Genomic DNA, 17,972 nt, shown 5'->3' on the forward strand with positions numbered 1-17,972 from the left:
CTATCTTTGTTAGTGAACTTGAGCTAAACCTTTCCACAGGATCCAGCTGTGTTGCACTTCTGAAGACTGAATTCCTTATTATAAACCTGTTCTCTGCTTAGTGCCCTACTGAACAGTGGCCACTAGTGAACTTTTATCTGGTAACAGGGACCCTCATGTAGAGAGTTTAGCAAGACAACATGTGACTGCTTTGCACCAGGAAGAAATGCTGAGAATGAGAGAACACATTGAAACACAAGCTGTACTTGCTCATATTTCCTTGGAAACTGATGTGGTTGGATAGATGGAAAAGTTTAACAAAAGGGACAATGGAGAAACTGCTGTTCATAATTAAAACCAAGTATGTTCAGCCTCTGGGAAAGAGGAAGAAGAAAATCCAACATAAGGCTTTTTCTGAAATGGGAACTGTGAGCAACAGTGAGGTATGTGCTACTTACTCACCTCAGCCCCTGGTACAGAGTTTTAATTCCTTGATGATGGTGTGCAACTGTTTAGAAATATAACTTTTCTGAGCTATAGAGCAAGTACCTTTGATTGGGTACCTTTAACCTATGTAAGTCTGAGGCTTTCTCAAACTTCTAAAACAAGTATTTTTGCATTTCTGGTTAACCACATGCTATCAGTTTCATTTCTCCTCCAGTGACATAGCAGTTGTCCATTGAGTAGAGAAAAACATGTAACAGAAGCTTGAAACAACACTGCTACCTTTCTTTTGATGCTCCAGCTTCCGAAAACCGAAGTTTACTGTAGCACTGCAAGAAAAGGCAGCTCTGTATTGCCTAGATACACCTTCCCATCATGCTGAAACACATCACTGACAGCCCAAGTGATGCTGCCATCAGGGTCATGGAAGCTTGCCACAATGTCTCCTTTGTCATTAATGTCAAGAACAAGCTGTATTTGTGAAGGAAAATGCTGTAGAATGATAAACGAGTCACCTGTTTTAGAAAGTGTTAACACTTCATTCAAGGGGAGGAGGGTGGAGATTCCATGACTATAAAGGAAAGGCAATGCTAATATATTACATTCCAGATGTTGCTCTAGTCAGATTCAAGTGTCACTTAATCTTTGGATAATATCCACTGGACTGTGTCTAAAGCTGGCAGTCTGATCTTAACAGTACAGTGAGTGCCTGCTTGCTCAAAAAAGGTGTGGAAATTGTTTGAACTTACTCCAGCTGCCAAAAGCCACCTATTTTCTAAAAGCAGAAATAAGGAGGACTTGATGGAAAACAACTGAATCACCCACTTCAGCGTTTTTCCTGTGCAAGTTCTAGAGAAAAGGTGGCATAGAAAAAGTAGCATGGTTAATCATAACCAGCTCCACAACTCCTGCTTGGCAATCTGTAAAGGGTTCACCTGCCTTGGCAATAGCACATTGCTATAAACAATGAGCTGAGGGCTTGAAACTATGGACTCCATCAGTACTGATTCTTCTACTTATAAATGGGACCTTGGTGTTACCACAGCAGCAAAACTGCTGTGGTTTAATATGTAAAAGAGAAACAATCCTCAGTCGAAGTTGGTATGTGCTGTATGATGGCTGGTAAATATAAAGCAATCTTTAGTGTTTCCTAGTGAAGAATAAGTTCTTTCATACTTAAAAAATTAATACTTTGCGACATTGATGGCTACTACTACACAGTGTCAAATTTACCTTTACAATGAATCTCTTCAGGAATGGATACGGTCCTAAAGCATCCAGAAAAGGAGAAAAGAAACTGGGAAAGCAAACAGTAGATATTCCAATTCTGTATAAACCTGTGTTTGATAATCTGATGTTGTCTGGATACCCAGGGAGGTTGTCCACAAATGCTTCTTTTTTTCCTGCATTAGCTCCACTCACCCAATAGGTGCAAAAAGGGAATTCTGTATCTGAGGTACAGTGGTTGCTGCAAAATACAGCAAGTTTAAGAGCACGGAAATTACATCAGTTTGATTCATAGAAGAAATTTTTTCAAAACACAGAAAAGGACTCTGCAGGAAGTAGTAAATGCAAGAGGGACTAAACCTGAGTAATGATGATTGGTCAAATCCCTCCTCTTTCTACTAGTAACATAAACAGTACTCACTGGTTCTAGTCAAAACACCTATTCATAGAAAATGTGCCTGTTAAATGAAAACTGGTAGTAAATTTGGCTTTAGAACTTCCACAAAATAGAACACTTAAAACACTGAGTCCCCTTAAAATGGGAAAAATGAGGTGTTATGCTAATCATCATTATCATGCAGTGACACTTGTCCTTTGAGGTCTGTTGTAACTGTAATAATGTAACTAATGTAATTATCACTGGGATAATTCTAATTGAGTCTGAGGGAATTAGAGCCCCAATGTACCAGTAAAGCAGTATCCAAAACATCTGGCAGTGGGAAGAGCAACTGCTAATCTTTACATAGAATTAACCAAAATATGCAAGTCTTGCAGCAGAAAAATAGTAATTTAGACTGTTTCCAATAGCAATGCTGTGAACTGCACATCTTCAGTTTACGTTTTTAGAAAAGGAAAAACAGAAAAGAATATGAACATCCTGTCTACAAATTTATTAAAAAACATGTAATATAAACTAATATGTAAAGTTTTATATCTAGAAGATTGGTATTATCGTACTGTATGATTCTACATATGCTGGTTTCTGCTATTGATATGTAACCTTCATCAGGAGACAGTGCAATCCCATTTGCCATGTACAAGCCACTGAGCACTGTTCTTCCTGTTCTTTTTGCTGGGTCATAGACCAAGAAGTGATCAAGATGGTTTGTTTTGATTACCTGAATTAATACATCTAATTAATAAAAACTAGGCTGCCAAAATACCCGCTTTCCATTACAACAGGAAATATTCAAAAGTTGTATTAACATAAATTAGCTAAAAGCAGACTTTAGACAATGGCAAATGTCATCTTTATAAGAAAAACCAGCTCACACCACTAAAGGAGCACAAGATTTTGTTCATGTCATTTCCCAGGCTGATTGCAGCATCCTGGCAAAACCAGAGGAACGTGCAGGTTATAAAGCCCAAACTTCAAAATACATTATCCTGCAGTTCCTGCTTTAGCAAAATACTGAGGGCTGTCAGGCTTCTGCAAGCAATTATAGCTTCTTCAAATCAAACCAGAAAGCATTGATGAGTATTCTGCTAAGCAAGTAAACAGCCAATATTGTGCTTCTGATATGAGATAATTTGTCTAAATTTCTTCTGCTAAAAATCTGCAGGGCAGATTTCAATTGTACACACATAAGCCCTGTGAAGAGGAAACCGCCTGTATGTTTGTCGTTTGCACTGGCAACCCCTTGTCAAGTATGAAATACTAAATGGCAAAATGATGAACTACCAAACAGCGACTCTGACAGTTTTAAGAAACAGCAAGTGACACATAAGAGATTTCAGGTTTTTTTTTTCCTTTAATAAACTTGGATCTCAATTCCCACCCCTTAAATGAAATGTATTTCCCTTGATTTGATTTTTCTCCTTGCTTAATTTTATCCAGTTTTGCTAGTAAAGACGAGACTCAGTGTAAACTTCCTATCTCTGACCTTGCTGAATTTCAGCTTTACAGACAGTTTGTTCTAGATAAAGTTTTGTGCAGAGGCTCTGACAACACAGAAAGATACCTTCAAGCACACCAACAATTTGCTACCTTCCATTTACAGCAGTGTAAGAGCATGCTTGCAGAGATTCCAAAGAGAAACTAACATGCTGTAAAATTCCTGACTGCAGTGTATCACATGACAGTTTCTTTGGGTAGTCATACCGGAGGTTGATTGGTTGGTTTTTGGTTGGTTTGGGTTTTTTTTTTCCCCTGGAAAAGCAGCTTCAGAATAGCAGAGCCCATCCTCTGCCTCAGGGTTGCAGCATGCTGCTTGGCTAAAATACACAAGCACAACTGAAAAAAACTTGTCTCTTCTGTGGCCTAGTACTGCTGCCAGCACAAAAATTAACACTTAAGCTGCCTAAACAAATGGCCACAAAGATTGCCTTGTCTCAACTCACATCTGTGATGTCTTCCCCACTTGCTACTTGAATCTGTAAAATAAATCAATTTTTTCTTTGATATTTCTAATCCATTTAGGAATTTGAAAGGCAGTCCATCCACACCTAGTTAATTAACATGACCACCGACTAAAATAAGTACAAAACCACCAAGTGCTCAAAACTATTGAGATCCACACAAGCTTAAGATTTCAGATATTACAATTCCAAGTCCCATATCCTTAATTTGTCCCAGCTAAAGTCCAAGCTCCAATTACTTTCATTTGCAGGAAATATGTACAGGTTGCAGCTCAACATAAACAGATACCAAGCCTCTGACTAAAACAATTGCTTTTCTTCTATATTTTCAACAAACTTAAAAATATAAAGCCAATGGGCTTTCAATCAGTCCCAGTCCCCACATTCACTTGTACTGATCTCAACTGAATAAAGTGCCTTGATGTCCCCGTCTATATATAAACGTGAGGACCAGACCCAAGATCAGTCTACTTCCTCACAAAATGTAGCATCACCTTGTTCACTTGACAGCAGGAGGGATTTCTCTCCTGTCTTTGGATTAAGTTTGTACAGGTCTAAATAAGAATCCACCACAGTCAGGTTACCATCCTGATCCATTCGCACTCCATGGGGCCGGCCACATATTGGCTCATAGTCTGGAGTTCCTGAGATGCAAATAGGAGGATACAACCAGGAGGTTGACAAAATGAAGATCACAAAATGCAAAGGCTAAAAAGCACTTAACTATCATCCTTGAATAAACCACATCTTTAAAAGCTTCCTTAAATGGTCTCTGAAAGTAGCTTGCAAAGGAAGTACCAGTATAATCTCAATCTAGTCATCTCTGTTCCTATTACTTAAGAAAAAATCTGCTCTGAACCTCCAAAGAAATTCATATCTCTTTTCCCAGACAATTTTAAACATGTTCGAAGAACTGGTAGGATTACTAGATCAGTAAAACAAAATGGATTAGCTGCTGCTTATTTTATAATCCAAAGAAAAAGATGGAAGAGAACCACTTTTAGGAAAGATTTATCTAATTACTTCTCTTCAGCTGAGGGGCCCAGGTTCCACAGGTCACATGGGAATCCTAGAAGGAATCCTCAGGTAAAAATACAAAGCCCAGATCTACCATGTTTAGTATTTTACAATGAGTAATTTTTCTGAGAGCAGTGAAATTAGTAAATCTTGACACTATACAGTTTTGTCACCTGATGCCCTCTGCTCCAAAACACGTATTTTCTCCCAGTACTGCAGTAAGCAAGGGACAACATTCCTTACAGCTCACTAGAGCTGTAACACATCAGTAACACAGGCTGATGACTGACTGCTGCCAAAATGTTAACAGCTGAGTTCTGGTCTCACACTGACTCATTTCGGTCTCATTTTTGGTTTCTTAACTTCTACATAGTCAATTATTTACATAAGACTCACAAAAGTTCAGTAATCTTTGAGAATTCTTTCAAATTCAGTCAAGACTAACCACTAACACAATGACTTCAGGGATAGGGAAAGCACCTCGGTAACTGTCACATGTTCAGTAAATCAGGCTAAAGACAGCTGTTTTCATGGAACCAGGACACACTATTCTGAGTCTCTGATGCCTTTGTAAGATTTGAACTGTTTTTAAAATACATTCTGACCTTAAGGCAAGAAAATAATTGGATAAATTGTGTCTTTAGACCATGCTCAAAAAGCTTTGTATAGAAGGACTTCTGTAATTCATTGTTCTTTATTTAAATGGCCATCCAATTTCAAGGGGTAGAGGAGTGTCTAGCTATGCATTAATCCTGCCTGCATAAGGAAAAACTACATGATCATAGTAGGCTTCTCACAAATTTGCATAAAAGAATCAGAAAACATTAACAGGAGCTACTATATCACTTAAATTTCTCATTCAGTGAAGTTTATTCAAACAAGTTTGTCATTTTCACATCACAACCATTACTCAACACATTCAGACAAGTCCTGCCCCATCTGAGTAATGAAATGCAGCTGATCACCACTGATCATCCAGTTTCCCATCCACAGTACCAGTGTAGATATTACCTTAAAATGAGTACATTAGAAGATTGTTTTAAAAGGGACCAAGACAAATGTACCATAAATGAAGGACATTCCTCATTATTCTGAGCCCTTTCTTCTTGCTCTTAATCTATAGAGAATCATAGAATAGTTAGGGTTGGAAAGGACCTTAAGACCATCTACTTCCACCCTCTCTGCCATGGGCAGGGACACCTCACACTAAACCATATCACCCAAGGCCTCGTCCAGCCTGGTCTTGAACACTGCCAGGGATGGAGCATTCACAGCTTCCTTGTGTACCAGTGCTCCCAGTGCCTCACCATCCTAACAGTAAAAATTTCTTCCTTATATCCAATCTAAACTTCCCCTGTTTAAGTTTTAACCTGTTACCCCTTGTCCTATCACTACAGTCCCTAATGAACAGTCCATCCCCAGCATCTCTATAGGCCCCCTTCAGATACTGGAAGGCTGCTATGAGGTCTCCACGCAGCCTTCTCCAGGCTGAACAGCCCCAACTTTCTCAGCCTATATTCATACGGGAGGTGCTCCAGTCCCCTGAGCATCCTTGTGGCCCTTCTCTGGACTTGTTCCAACAGTTCCATGTCCTTTTTATGTTGAGGACACCAGAACTGCACACAATACTCCAGGTGAGGTCTCACAAGAGCAGAGTAGAGGGGCAGCATCACCTCCTTCAACCTGCTGGTCACGCTCCTTTTGATGCAGCCCAGGATACGGTTGGCTTTCTGGGCTGCGAGCACACACTGAAGCCAGTTCATGTTCATTTTCTTATCAACCAACACCCCCAGGTCCTTCTCCTTGGGCTGCTCTGAATCTCTTCTCTGCCCAACCTGTAGCTGTGCCTGGGATTGCTCCGACCCAGGTGTAGGACCTTGCACTTGGCATGGTTAAACTTCATGAGGTTGGCATCAGCCCACCTCACAAGCGTGTCAAGGTCCCTCTGGATGGCATTCCTTCCCTCCAGCATATCAACCGAACCACACAGCTTGGTGTCATCGGCAAACTTGCTGAGGGCACACTCAATCCCACTGTCCATGTCAGTGACAAAGATGTTGAACAAGAACGGTCCCAGCACTGATCCCTGAGGGACACCACTCGTTACTTGTCTCCAGCCAGACACTGAGCCATTGACCACAACAATTTGCATGTGGCCATCCAGCCAGTTCTTTATCCACCGAGTGGTCCATCCATCAAATTGATGTCTCTCCAATTTAGAGACAAGGATGTCGTGTGGGACAGTGTCGAAGGCTTTGCACAAGTCCAGGTAGATGACATCAACTGCTCTACCCCTTTCCATCAGTTCTGTAGCCCCATCATAGAAGGTCACCAAATTGGTCAGGCAGGATTTCCCCTTAGTGAAGCCATGCTGGCTGTCACCAAGCACCTTGTTGATTTTCATGTGCCTTAGCATGCCTTCCAGGAGAATCTGCTCCAAGATTCTTCCAGGCACAGAGGTGAGACCGACTGGTCTGTAATTCCCCAAGTCATCCATTTTCCCCTTCTTGAATATATTCTGCACACACACAAAGCAACAAAACCACAGACCTTATTTTAAATATATTGTTATAAAGCAGAAACAGCAAATTAAAGATTATAAAAATACGACTTCTTCATATGTTTATTTTAAATAAATACATTAAAAGCTATCTTAAAACTCCCTGGTTTTGCAAAAGGCATCAAGGATGGGACTAAAAATTCATGGGGGATATTCTCATACTATCAGTGAAAATCAGTGAAAGCATTAGCAGAGCTCACATGATCTACCTTTCTGTCCTGAGGGTTCTGCAGCATTACCAGCTAGCTAAAATGTTCGGTAGGTGAAAGGAAAAGATTCCGGTGGATGATCCAAAACAAGAAAGCAACCCTTCTTGTCCTTCTCTTAGGACATTAAAACCCAAGGGAAAAAACCACAAGACTGGTTGTTTGGTTGCTTTTTTTAATTGTGATGTTTTGCTTTGGTTTTGAATCACCAGAATAATATCAAAAATGTGTAAGTTTGTATTAAAGGACTAAGCATGTTTTTTTATTGGATACCTGTTTGGCAGTGGCTTTCTCCTCTGCTTATCAAGTGTCAAATTAACAAGGCAAAAAAACTCAAGGGAAGTCTTCTGATCTTTTGACATTCTATTGTAACCCCCAAAACCTGCGTGCGGAGTATCAGCAGAAAAACACCAGCAGTGCTTAAGCCCCACCTCTGAAAAAGTAGCATCCTCCTACCAGTTGACTAGTCCAGGCTCTGAAATAGCGCAATGCACATGAGCAGTCATAGAGTCACTGTTCAACAAAATACACTTTTAGAGCAAAGTCTGTTCACTGTCTGGAAACATTCCTCTGATTTGTCTCTTATTTACATAGATTGAACTAAAGTAAACATTATTTTCCTTACCTGTGACCCACATTTCACCCTAACCTTATTTTACATTTAAAAATGTGCACTTAGTGACAAGTGTTAACAGTCCATAAAAGTTACTTTGCCTTTCTGTGCCAGTATTACTAAAAACCCCACGGGTTCTGTCTAATGAGCACTTACACCAGGATAGATAAACAGATATCAAAATTCTAGCATCTGCTCACACACATCTATGGAAAAATGTTCTGAGCAAATAGGAGAGATTCTCAAAGTATCAGCTGTCAGATCTAGATTAAAAGAATTGTCTAGGATTACTGGCATACAGAAAGCACCTGTTTATTCAAAGGGAGAACTTCAGAGCCATTTTGCCTGGGAAAAAAACAGGGGCTGAACTTTGCAGTCATAAAATACACTGGGCATTCTAATGCCTCCCGAAGCACGTTGAAGACAGCTGAAATTTCTTCTTGCATATCAGATTCTGTATTTAAAGGGAGAAATCTTAGACTTGTAATGCTATTTTCTACCATGCTATGCACTAGTCTGTGGTGCTATATTTAGATATATGCAGTTAGTGCGAGTGGGTTTTGCACTAGACTTCTCTCATGGGTATCTGTAGTAAAGTGAAGGCAAACCAGAACTACTCTAATTATCGGCAATATCCTGTCTTACTCGTACAATAAACAATATTTACCTAAATCAAGCAACATCACAACAACAGTTACTACAACCTTGCTCATATTGTATGATTTCAACTGACTGAATCCAGTCTCCTAAAACATCCTTAAATTCAGGGAAGCTCCACAGTAGCATTAACACACTCAAGAAAAAGAGAACCAAGGCAGTACTTTATACAGCATCATGAAAGAGGTTAGATTTGGCAACACAGAGCATTTGCAGGATTAATCCTCATATGTAAAATATACCCTGCAAAACTCCAGTTGTGAACACTACCCTTTATGAAAATTGTAGTGAAAGAGGTGGAGAGCAAAACACAAGCTATGAAGGAAATTTAAAATAGCACCTTTGAGGAAAGCAAGAAGGAAACAGCTTTGAGAAGACATTTGCTAGGATGCTCAGCAGGGTGCTGAGCTGGGCCACTCCCAGGCCCATGCTGCTACAATTGAAAGATTCCTGATTTCAGTTTGCATAATGGCAAACAAGAACATTCTAGGTGATTACCTCTCACCTCTGTAGCATACAACAGAAGATGGTATCTTTCAGGTAAACATGTCCTGGACTATTCAGTATTTCCTTGAACAATACCAGCAGCAAGGGAGGGTGTCTGAACTGTTTGGCTCAAACTGCTCTGGACTGGGAGTTGCCTACTCCTCTCTACTGGCTACTGCAGGAATCTGTTTTACCCACTTACACATCAAGAGGAAAATAATTCCTTCAGAACAGGTAAATCCTGAGTCCACAGCATTAAACCTGTGTCCTAAACAGAAAGTCACAGTGTCTCCCCTCTGTTTGACTTGAACTTTCACCACAGTCTCTACTTTGGTCACACTCTGGGTAAGAAAATTGCTGGAAGAAGAAAAGGTGCTTCTTGACACCATTTCAGCCTTCTGCTAACCACCATCTGGTAAGGTTGCTGTTCCTGCCATTGTGCCCCCTCACAGCTGCCAGACAACCCAGATGAATTACATGGATAGGTAATGAAAAGGTTTTATATTACAGTGAAAAGTTCTTTTACATTCCAAGCGCTCTAAAAATATGGTTTTTTTTGGAAACTATGTACATTTTTAAAACAACTCCATTTGCCTTTCCTTTATGGCTCTATGTGTTCAAGGACAGCTTTTGAAATAAGAGCCTGATGAACTCAGTGGCTGAGTTCCAGCAACAAATTAACACTACTTTATGAGACCTGAAACACAAAACAAACACAAAACCCCACACGCATGAAAACCAACAACCAAGGCAAGATTATCACTATTTCTATGTCAAAAGCCCAAGCCTAGACTCACTTTCAGAATCACAGAATCATAGAACTGTTAGGGTTGGAAAGGACCTTAAGATCATCTAGCTCTAACCCCCCTGCCATGGGTAGGGACACCTCCCACTAAACCATGTCACCCAAGGCTCTGTCCAACCTAGCCTTGAACACCACCAGGGATTCCCATAAAAATCTTTAATTGTTTTTGCATGTTACTTTTAAAGAATATGCCATTTGATACCTTTTTAAAACTACATTGTAATAAGATTGCTATATGTCACCAATCTGTGGGTTTGTGTTTTTTAGTATGGCTGTAGGACACTCACTGTGTCCCTGAGAGCAGTAGACAAGCAGATGTTACAGAATATTTCCAGGGAAATGTTTACAAATGCAAAGATACAGAAGAATATACAATTAGTTTGCTTTTAGCAATTATTCCTATTTTTCTTTCTTTGGATTTAATTCTTAGGTCTTGGATTTAATTTCTCAATTCTTCTAATAACTTGACCGAGCAGATGCATCACATGCGTAACATGTAGCAGATGTATAACTTTACGCATTTGGAAGTTATCTACTTGCCTTCATTATCAGCAGCAAAAGACTCAGGAGCTTTCAGCTGTCCTGTGAAGATTCTTTGACCACTCTGAAGCTTTTTATTCACTTGCAATGATCCAACTAAGGCAGGAGGTGGCTTTTCAAAACTGCAACAAGTGAATTATAAATACAGTGTAAGAAACAACAGTGGACTATAAAATCATTTTAAGAAAAGGTAATAGGACTTTATAACAGAGATACTAGTAACAAGGTGCTCCCTTTTTAAAAAAGAATTTGTTAAAACTAGTAGTATTTGTTAATATTGTTACTTCAAACTAAATTAACAATTCTGTGGAGCCTGCAGGCCCAGGCTAAAAAGAAAACAGACATTTTAGGAGATTTTATTTTTCTTGAAATCAACACAAACATAAAATTGCCATCATCCTAGACTAGTTTGAGCTCTACAAATTATCTCTTACATATAGGTATGAATACTGTATTAGTCAGTGTTGTTTTGCTGGAAATCCACTTGTTTTGAAAAATTGTTTCAATTTTCCAGGCTTATGAGAGAAACAGTTTCTCCTCCACATGAACTTAAAAGCCATGCTTTATACATCCCTGTAGGATGAAAAGCATTGGAGAAGTTTTGAAAGCACGGGTATTTCCCAACAAACACAAGCACTGAAATTTAAAATTAAGCAGGGCAACCTACATGAAGGGATCTGGATCAATGGGAGATGGTAAAAAGTAAACGCTAGCAAAAGCTGCAAGGACTGCAGCCAGAAACCCCCATGCTGGGAACCTGCAAGGGAAAGAACACAGTTGTTACGAGCATGCAGGAGGAGGGCAGTAAGAAGACTCAATTTTATTTAATTACTTTTTTTTTTCAGAACTTAAACAATGCAATGCTAAAAGTCAAGACTGAAGAAGACAAGCAACAACCTGGTGATCCCTGCCATGGAGAGGTGTGCCCGGATGCTCTGCAGGGAGCACTGCTGTTCTCCTGCCTCCGCGCTGCAGCTCCTCTGGTCTCCGGAGCGGTGATCCAGCTCCTAAACCAGCCAAAAGCCACAAGATTTCTTTCGCCAAGTTGTATTTTTAATACTACGTAACTGCTTGAAGGCAGAGGCACAAGCCCAGTTACCTCGATTATTCTAGTACTTCAAAGACCTCTTACCAACCTTTTTTACCCTGGCTGGTAGTTGGAATTGGAGCATTTGCTATTAACAGGTTTACCAAGCACAGACATAAGACATAGTGTGGTCTTGCACACATGAAGCTATGAGGTCTCATATGAATCAGCTCTCAAGAACGGGTCAATCCACGATCATCCCCTCTGCTGCAGGGCTGCAGTGCCCAGGGAGGAGCAACAGAGAAAGGAAAGCAAAGTAGCTCCTTTCTACTTATTCAATTAGGATTAAACCGTTTTTAAGAACCACAAAATAATGACCAGAAAATTAAACATACGTGCTCCTGGAGAAAACCACTAAAAATCCTTTAAAGATAAGAAGTTGCAAAAGGAGTTTTCCGGGGAGGGAGGACGCGGGTATCGCCCCCAGCCCAGCACCCGTCTTCCCTCCTGTTTCTGCAAGTTCCCGTTAACAGGAGGAAAGCATTCGCCGCGGCTTTCCTATTCAGCCTCGGTGGGACAGCGCCCATTGCGAGGCGCGGCTGCGTTCCCCCTGAGGGAAGATGAGGAAAGCCCCGCTCGGGTCGTGCCCGCCGGCTTCGAGAAGCAAAACATGGCGGCCCCGCGGCTCTCCCCGCATGCCCCACCGCCGTCCGCCCGGGCAGGCCGCTGCTCCGGCACCGCCGCGGGGCGGGAGGACACACGGCCGCCCTCCTCCCTCACACCGCGCTTACATGGCGGGGCGGCGGCAGCCCCGTCTCGGAGGGGGACACCCGCCGTCCTCCTCAAGGAGGAGGCAGCACCTCCATGGGCGGGAAACGTGAGGTACGCGCGGCTCCTCCTCCGGCGGGGCCGATCATGAGGTAAACGTGCGGAAGGAGAGGTTCAGTTTCAAAGTTATGTGTGTAAATTTCAAAGTATTTTTTTTTGTTTCTTTGATTGGGGTTTTGCCTCATAGAATTGGTCGGAAGGGACCTTCAAAGGTCGTCTAGTGCAAGCCCCTACATCTTTAACTATATCAGGTTGCTCAGAACCACCTCCAGGATGGGTATCCACCACCTTCTCTGGGAAACCTGCTCCAGTGTTTCAACACCCTCATTATATAATAGCACTTCTTTCCTCACATTCAGCCTGAATCTCCCCTCTTTCAGTTTAAAACCATTACCCCTCATCCTACCACAACAGCCCCTGCTAAAATGTGTCTCCCCATCTTCCTTATAGGTCCCCTTTAGGTACTGGAAAGCTGGTAGGTCTCCCCAGAGCCTTCTCCAGAAATTCATGCTGACAGCAAGCTGCATCTCTCCACATGAGTTATTGCTTCAAGGAAGGTTCATTCAGCATCAAAGTGATCATAACACAACCTTCAGGTAAGGGAAAATAATAATATATAGAATAATTATTATTATAATAATACAAATATGATTACTGTACTGACAGGACAAGGGGTAACAGGTTAAAACTTAAATAGGGGAAGTTTAGATTGGATATAAGGGGGAAATTCTTTCCTGTTAGGGTGGCGAGGCACTGGAATGGGTTGCCCAAGGAGGTTGTGAATGCTCCATCCCTGGCAGTGTTCAAGGCCAGGTTGGACGAGGCCTTGGGTGACATGGTTTAGTGTGAGGTGTCCCTGCCCATGGCAGGGGGGTGGAACTAGATGGTCTTAAGGTTCTTTCCAACCCTTACTATTCTATGATTCTGTTCTATGATGATGATGATGATAATAATAATATCACACATCACAACTAAGTATTGCCAACTTCAACTTTAATAATGGAACCATCACTTTTTTTTTTTTTACCATTTCAGTAATAACTTTAAGGGGAATAAAAATTTCCCTACAAAAATAAAACTAAGCTTGTCAAAATTATAAATAGTTTAACATGTTGTTTTTAAAGACATACATTTTAATGTTTCCCCTGCATTCTCCCCCACCCCATCACTTAATCATTCTGGTACCATCATATAATGAAATAAAAACTGTTTGCAACAAAAGCTTTGACGGCTCAATTTAATACTAAGATTAAAGAGAAAAACTGACTAGGCTTGACCACTTCTTTTAAATTAAAGCTGTTGTAATTGCCATTGCGTAATAATAATTAAAAAATAATACCCCCCCACATGACATCTCACAATCATGAACTGTGGACTAAGATAAAATGAAAGTTTATTTTGGTCCCCCACCCCCACCCCTTCGCCCCAAATCAAGACTCATAGTGCATACAACACTGAGGTTTTTGGCTAAAGTAAATGCAGATGCGCCTACTTAAAGAGACTGCTAGTTCAGTTCAAGTAAAACCAAAATTCACATATTTTTATATTCCACTTTTAAACTCAAACAGTGTTTAAATATGAGCAACAAATGGTTCGATGTTGACAGCGAGTATCTAATGATTACACAGTTATGGGCAGATAACATAAATTAAGCAGATGTTAACAGAAGACCCACCAACATGCTGCTGCCTTCATAGAAAAACATTGTAACAAGACATAAAAGCATTCCCTGAACCATTATAAAGTGTCTCACTTGAGGATAATGTTACTAACTCACACATGCACTACAATGTTACATGTGAAATTAAAAAACAAACAAGATATGCCTTATATATACTTCATAGTTAGTCCTACTCTTAATTTATCTTAACACTTTAAAACATTTATGATTGTCTCATTAAGCTTGAAAATTCTTTTTACCAAAAAACACCTGTGAAGAGTTTAACGAAGTCTCACTAAGGAAAGGAAACAAAGGCACAATAACATCAAACTAAGGGGAAGAACAGAAGCATCTTGGAGTTTCACACAGTATCCATTAGATGTCACCAGAGTTTTAACAATTCCTTGGGAATTTAAAACGAACACCCTAAGGGTGGAGGGAAAAAAAATCCCACCACCTTCTGCTGCTCTTAAATCATTAGCACCTCCCCCCACCCCCATATAACTCATTTCCTCTCTGCCATGATAATGTCTAAAGTATCAGTTACTCAAATCTGCCTCATGCTTCTATTGCACACCCACTTCTTTGGTTTCTTTTGAAAAAGATTCTTTTTTAGATAAATAACTCTGAAAGAACAACAATTATATTTACAGTAAAGTAAAAAGATTTCTTGCTACATCTTTCCTACTTTAAAATCAAGTAAATCAGCAGTCTGCAGAATTTGGTAATCACTTTTTCAATTAAGAATTTAAAAACCATAAGGAAAAAAACCCTTCTGAATTACTAAAAGCAAGTTACAGAGCACAGTCACCAACACAACCAATGTCAATTTTCTGCTAAGCTGGGAAACCTGAACGAGAAATTCTACTTTCTTTGCCTGACTGAGCCTTTAACAAAGAAGCAGAGGAAGCTATTTTTGTCTTTCAGATATGACAATGCAAAATTATCCAGCCTAAAAATGGCTCGCTGAGCCAGAGGAAATATCTGACTTACAGTAAAGACCAAATGCATCTGTAGTTATAGCTTATGTCCAAAAACTTGCTAGATGGGTATTTTTCAGAGCTGAGATATTGACCACTTTTCAGAATTCAAGCAAGCAGCTTTTTAGCTTTGCTGCACTTTTCAAATCCATACTATGAACTTATGGAACCACCTTCTCCAATAATGACTTGTATGTGCAGCTCCATTTCCATTCTTATTTCGCTTTTGCCTCTCATTCCTTCCCATTATTTCTATTATCTTTATTTCTTTTCCAGTGTGGATTTATGCAGTTTAAAAAAAAAACCATAAAACTTATTCACAATATTATAACATCCTAAAACTTTAATCTTGTAGAATTACTATTTTAACTTTCCTCTGTGTAAATACTATTTCCATTTAAAACCAGTCCTCCTCTACCAGCTGTTAGCTCTACTCTTTCAACTCTTACCTTCTTTTCAACTTTCTCTTTACCTTCTCCAGAAAGACCATTTTAAAGCCTTCCACAAATTTCACAGAACAAACCACAAGATCTCATATGCCATCCATCTATAACAGTTCTCTCGCAAATTATACAGTAACTATTTGAGAACAGAAAGGTAGTGCAAATCAATTTCATCTCAAAAGATAGTGCTCCAACTAATTCTTGCCCAGTTTAATTCAGTTTTATTTTAACCCATCAATTTGCACATCCTTACTTGTAAAGCTACTATTAAAGCAAAGAAGAAACAAAAAAAAAATTAAATCTTATTTCATAGCATCCTAGAAAATTGATTACAGTTTCACAGCTTGCGCCAAGATAACTTGGAAAACTCTCTAGGCACACAAAGGGTTGCAAACTGATGTACAAACATGCAGAATCCCTTACTTGTGGGTGCAAGATGCTAAGTGACCTGGCTTATGGAACTAAGTCTATAGCAAAATTCAGGTACCCTGGCACCACAAAACAGTCTTCCCAACAAAGAAAACTACTCTCTGCTGCTCTTTATAGGTTGGGTTTGGCATGCTATATTGACATTTGGTAGCGCGCATTTTTCCTGAGTGTCTTTTGGCCCCCTTTTAACCAGGTTTCCACACCCCACCAAGGGCTTCTTCAAGTTTGTCCCTGTAAGCTGCGTAACGCTTCTTTAAGATTTGCAGTTGTTCATTTTCCTCTTTGTCCAGTATACGCAAGAAGTTTTGCAGTTCAGGAATAGTAAAAGCTTCCCACTGGAAAAAGAGAAACAGGGGAAAGGATGGGTGAACTGAACAGAAAATATACAAATAGTTTATATATACAACATTTTTATACAAAATCACAGACACTCAAAACAATTTCAAACTGGACCAGTATCGGGCACCCTCCTCCCAAACCTTAGGGATCAGAAAACATTTTTCTGTCTTAAACTGTGTTTTGTTCTGCAAGTAACAGTCTAACCACAAAGTAACTCTAACAAGAAAAAACAAAAAATTCTGCTTCTAAAAAAATGGACCTTCTTGTCAGCACAGATCAAGAAGCAGGCCACTCATCCATGATGTTAAACAAACACACAGAAACAGCAGGAGTGTTAACATACCATGACTTCTCCAGTTTCATGCTCACGTAAAACAAAACTAAGCATTTCTGTTTTGGGGCCTGCCACCAAACGCAGGTAGAGGGGATGCTCCCGGTCTGACAGCTTGCATGTATAAACTGCAGGAGAAGAAAATCACAATTTAATTATCATCTTCATTTATGGTGTTTCAAACACTTTGAATGATTAATGCTAGAAAATCTCAGAGATATGCATGTGTAGCCATAAAATTTACACATTCTTTATACTGTCTACATATAAGTCTACATACTGGTTTTGAGGAAATGAGTTTTAGGGAGGAGCTGAGCAGGTGACTGATGGCAACACTACATTCACATAAGAATGAAATGGCCTCTAGTCAACACAGTTCACCATCTGAATGAGTGCAGGGGAAAAGCACAAGAAAAAAAAACCACAACACAGACCAGTTGATCTAAGCATTTAAAACATCAGAGCTGTGGTATCTGATACCTTTTCTACTTAAAAATCTCTTATACAAAATCTAAAAGACAACTCTGCCTGCCTGACACAGTTGGTGTCACTGACAGCCAGAACCATCTGAACTCCCAGAACTGCCCTCAATGTCCATGGAAGAAGGTGGATTCTACATGCATGAACACAAGGTTGGCAAAATGTGCTTTTCACTAAAAATACCTCTTGTATCTTCTGCTATTTCCAAACACAATATGCAAGAAACTAACAGCAGGCAGTACGCTGGGAAAGCCATATGTGCCAATTGACACACACAAACACAATGGACATGCATGCCCCTGATGCTCACCACCTCAAGAGCTGTCTGCCAGTGCAAGGACTTCAGGTATCCCAGACATCAAGGTTTCTCTAATTGTTAAAAACCTGTCCTGGAATTTGGTCTCACAAAGCTGCAGTATATCAAGCCAGCTCAAACTGAGAGCCTGATAACGGGGCATATCAAATAAAATCTAATCGACTGCAAAGCACAGGAGATCTCTGTGGATGGCTTAGTAGGATACTTTGTCCTTTGTGAATTACCCTGAAACATCCCCAGATCATTT

The 17,972-nt window shown here is 40.1% G+C and overlaps 1 protein-coding gene across 3 annotated transcripts in view; it reads right to left on the reverse strand.

The window, feature by feature from the left end:
• Positions 1-13,723: 13,723 nt before the first annotated feature.
• RASSF3 (Ras association domain family member 3) overlaps positions 13,724-17,972 on the reverse strand; it is a 54,046-nt gene continuing 49,797 nt past the window's right edge. For all 3 annotated transcript variants that reach the window (XM_057425573.1, XM_057425575.1, XM_057425576.1), the window contains exons 4-5: positions 16,942-17,057; positions 13,724-16,594 (exon numbers count right to left, since the gene is read on the reverse strand). In XM_057425573.1, coding sequence (XP_057281556.1) covers positions 16,445-16,594; positions 16,942-17,057 — 266 coding nt within the window. In that variant the 3' untranslated portion in view covers positions 13,724-16,444. The remainder of the gene's footprint in view (positions 16,595-16,941; positions 17,058-17,972) is intronic.

This window comes from Pezoporus wallicus, unplaced genomic scaffold, assembly GCF_028554395.1.
Source record: "Pezoporus wallicus isolate ANWC-B61680 ecotype Strahan unplaced genomic scaffold, APGP_CSIRO_Pwel_v1 contig_4722, whole genome shotgun sequence".
NCBI lineage: Eukaryota > Metazoa > Chordata > Aves > Psittaciformes > Psittacidae > Pezoporus > Pezoporus wallicus.